This window comes from Loxodonta africana, chromosome 7 (assembly GCF_030014295.1).
Source record: "Loxodonta africana isolate mLoxAfr1 chromosome 7, mLoxAfr1.hap2, whole genome shotgun sequence".
NCBI classification, from domain to species: Eukaryota; Metazoa; Chordata; class Mammalia; order Proboscidea; family Elephantidae; genus Loxodonta; species Loxodonta africana.
The window spans coordinates 101,476,128-101,480,186 of NC_087348.1; the positions used below are offsets into that span (position 1 = coordinate 101,476,128).

Here is a 4,059-nt window from a genome sequence, read left to right on the forward strand (position 1 = left end):
AGACGTGCCTGACCCAAGCCATGGTGTTTTCAATTGCCTCATATGCATGTGAAAACTGGACGATGAATATGGAAGACTGAAGAATTGATGCCTTTGAATTGTGGTGCTGGAGAAGAATATCGAATATACCATGGACTGCCAAAAGAACGAACAAATTGTCTTGGAACAAGTACAACCAGAATGCTCATTAGAAGCAAGGATGGTGAGATTACATCTCACATACTTTGGACATGTTATCAGGAGGGATCAGTCCCTGGAGAAGGACATCATGCTTCATAAAGTAGAGGGTCAGCAGAAAAGAGGAAGACCCTCAATGAGATACACTGACACAGTGGCTGCAACAATGGGCTTAAACATAACGATTGTGAGGATGGTGCAGGACCAGTGTTTCATTCTGTTGTGCAAAGGGTGGCTGTGAGTCAGAATGGACTCGATGGCACCTAACAACAACAACATACAGTACAATTGTAGAACTGGATGACAGCATATTTGCTAGGAGACTAGATTGAGTAATGGTTATGAGAACTTGAACTTTGGTGTTGGACATTCGCTGTTTTATTAGTTTCATGACCTTGGGGAAGTTGGTTAACCTCTTTGACTTGTGTTCCGTTATCTATAAAATGCTGGCAGTACTACCTACTTCACTGTGTTACATTAAACGAGTTCTTATATGTAGAGTATGGAATACGGTGTTTGGCATATGATAAAGTGCCTGTCATGGGTTGAATTGTGTCCCCCCCAAAATATGCGTCAACTTGGTTAGGTCATGATTCTCAGTATTGTGTGGTTGTCCTCTGTTTTGTGATTGTAATTTTATGTTAAAGAGGATTAGGGTGGGATTGTAACACCCTTACTAAGGTCACATCCCTGATCCAATGTAAAGTGAGTTTCCCTGGAGTGTGGCCTGCACCACCTTTTATCTTAAAAGAGATAAAAGGAAAGGGAAGCAAGCAGAGAGTGGGGACCTCATACCACCAAGAAAACAGCATGGAGCCAAGCGCATTCTTTGGACCCAGAGTTCTTGCACGAAGTTCCTAGTCCAGGGGAAGATTGATGACAAAGACCTTCCTCCAGAGTTGAGAGAGACAGAAAGCCTTCCCCTGGAGGTGATGCCGTGAATTTGGACCTCTAGCCTACTAGACTGTGAGAAAATAAATTTCTCTTTGTTAAAGCCATTCACTTGTGTATTTCTGTTATGGCAGCACTAGATGACTAAGACAGTGCCCAATAAAAGGTTTGCTATTATTGGTCTTCAGACTAGCTGAGAAGCTTTTTCAAGGGAAGAGACCATTGGTATCAGCCTATGCCCATCAGTACCTGGCCACTATAAGGTAGCAACTTCTCCATCAATTCTTTCTCAAGTTTGCAACTGGGGGTGTAGGAGGAGGCAGGTATGTGATTCTATTTTTCCAGGGAGTATTGGGTTGATGGCAGCTTATTCCCATGTTCTCACACTACTGTGTGAGTTAGGCTAAGTTCATGAGCAAAGGTGTGGGCAAGAACACTTTAGGGAATACAAACTCTAGCCATGGGCTCTCCCCATGGACATGTGCCTTGCGGTGTTGTTAGAGTTACCGTGTTTAGATCCGTCCTGTGTAACTGGGGATAGGACATTTCTGACTGGAAGAATTCAATAATATTAATATCTAGTGAGCGTCCATTGTATTTGTAGCCCTCCCTTGCTCCCTTCTATAGCCTTTATTAAGCGATTATGCTGTGCTAGGTCCTGCGAGTACCAGCATGGATGAGAAATACTCAGACAGCCGTTGGTGGGGCAAAGTGGAAGATGAGACAAGAGCAGTAGATGGGTGGTCAGAGTGTTGTGGGAACACAGAGGAGGGAATGGAGGAGCCAGGAAATGTGATTCCTACACTATGGAGCTTGCAAAGAATCCAGAGAATGATAATACCAGCACTCTCTGCATTTCAGTTAGCAATATGTTCTCTAGTATTAGCCTAAGATCGTTATCTTCTGAAACTATATTAGGTGGAGATAGGACTGAATGATATCTCAAGGTGCCTCTCAGTCTTATGATTCAGCACAAATATGATGCACTGGTCCTTCAGAGTTGGAAATTTATTTACACAAAATTCTAAAAGTTAATTCACAGCTGAAAATATCAGCATAATTAATTTTTTCTTCCAAAATAGGTAATAATAGAAAGATGAAACTGTGTGCTAGCAGAGAAATTTTATTTGATCCTCTTTTCCTTTGTAGGATGATGACTCTTCTTGTGAATCAAGCAAAGAGAAGGGGAGAGTGAAGAAAAAGATGTCTTCTAGGGGAATGTTTGTGAGAAGGTACTAATCAGTGAAATAACTTTACATAAATTTCCTTGATTTTTTTCTATTCCATTTTTAAAATTGATACAAATATAAATATATATAAATTATTCTCAGAATTACTGATATGTTATTGCGATTCTGAAGGCAGAAACAGGTTATATAATCTCATTGGGATTTAAAAAATTCTGTGGACTCAGTTGTACTCCCCTTCCCAATATACTTTTTATATATCTATGTAGGCAAGTCAAGACTCTAAAGCAGATTTATATGAATACTTTATTTTGCAAGTATTCTCATAAGCTTTATAAGATAGTATAGTTTAGAAATCAAAAGAAATCTAGTTCTATATATTAAAAAACGATCATTCCATAATAAAATAATACTCCTTTTACTTTCTGGAGAGTACCATTTACTACTATTAGTGTGAATATATATTTTTGTTTATTTAAAAAATTTTAAGTGACCTAACTCTTAAGAAGTGTCAGAACTTGGTAGAAAATGCAACACAAGAACTCCAGTAAGTTTTAGAAGAGAACAACTTCACAATCACAACCAAATCTCTCACACTCTGGAAAATTTTACATAAAATGAAAATTAGCTCTTTTATAAGAGAAAAACATAATGTGTGCTTGCTAAGAATACCCGCTTAAAAAAATCTGCTTCATAATACAGCCATTGTTCTGTATTACAAGCTTTATAAGAAAGGAATATAGAAAAGAAGAAGATCAGACAGCATGAAAAACACATGGCTTTATTATTCTTTCAGGTTTCTTTCTTGAAATTGAAAACCAGTTGTATTTTGCTGACCTAGAAACAACCATAGCATTTCAATTCTGTTCTGACTTTAATTCTCTCATTTTTCCTATCCTTTCCCCCACCTTCACTTCTTTTTGCCTTCTTGGGGTAGCAAAGATATGACTATTTGGGGGCATTTGTCTCGATCCTGCCTCCCCCTGAAGATCTGATCGCTAGCCTTGGGCTTTACTGGCAGCAGGCTTTTTACTGTATACCAAACTGCCCACCCTCAGGACCCTGGCTGGCATGCACCTTACATGCTAAAGCCACTTTGACCCGGTGTCATCAAGACCAGTTTCCCCTAAAACCAAAAACCAAAACCACTGCTGAGTCGATTCCGACTCATAGTGGCTCTATAGGACGGAGCAGAACTACACTGTAGGGTTTCCAAGTGGATTTGAACTGCCGACCTTTTGGTTAGCGGTGGTAGCTCTTAGCCACTACGCCACCAGGGTTTCCAGTTTCCCCTGGCAGGAGTGTATTTGATTGCTGAGACTAGTACTATTGTTAGTTTGTAGTTTTCAATCTAGAGTAATAGTAATAAAAAAAAAATAATAGTTAAAATTTATTGACACTATGTACAAGAGCTACGCCAAGTCCTTTACACACATTATCTCTCTTTTTTAAAATTTTATTGTGGCAATATATATATAACAAAACTTTCCCATTTTATCTATTTTTTTATTGTTTGTAAAAATATATTAACACATTTGCCAATGTAACATTTTTTACATGTCAAATTCAGTGACACCAATTACCATGTTGTTCAACTATCACTAGTGTTGGTGGCCAAGTTTTTCATCACCACAGATACTCAATCCTTCCTAAACGATAACTCCCCTTTTCCCCCCTCCTCCTGCCGCTGGCACCACTAATAATCTTTGATCTGTGTACATTTGCCTATTCTAGATATTTCATGTAAGTGGGATCATACAATATTTGTCCTTTTGTAACTTACTTCACTCATTGTGTTTTCTAG

At 38.8% G+C, this 4,059-nt stretch overlaps 1 protein-coding gene across 1 annotated transcript in view; it reads left to right on the plus strand.

The window, feature by feature from the left end:
* The window catches only part of ANKRD42 (ankyrin repeat domain 42), a 79,651-nt gene that overhangs the window by 70,547 nt on the left and 5,045 nt on the right, over window positions 1-4,059 (plus strand). Inside the window, 1 exon segment of the mRNA XM_064289520.1 lies at window positions 2,218-2,300. Coding sequence (XP_064145590.1) covers window positions 2,218-2,300 — 83 coding nt within the window.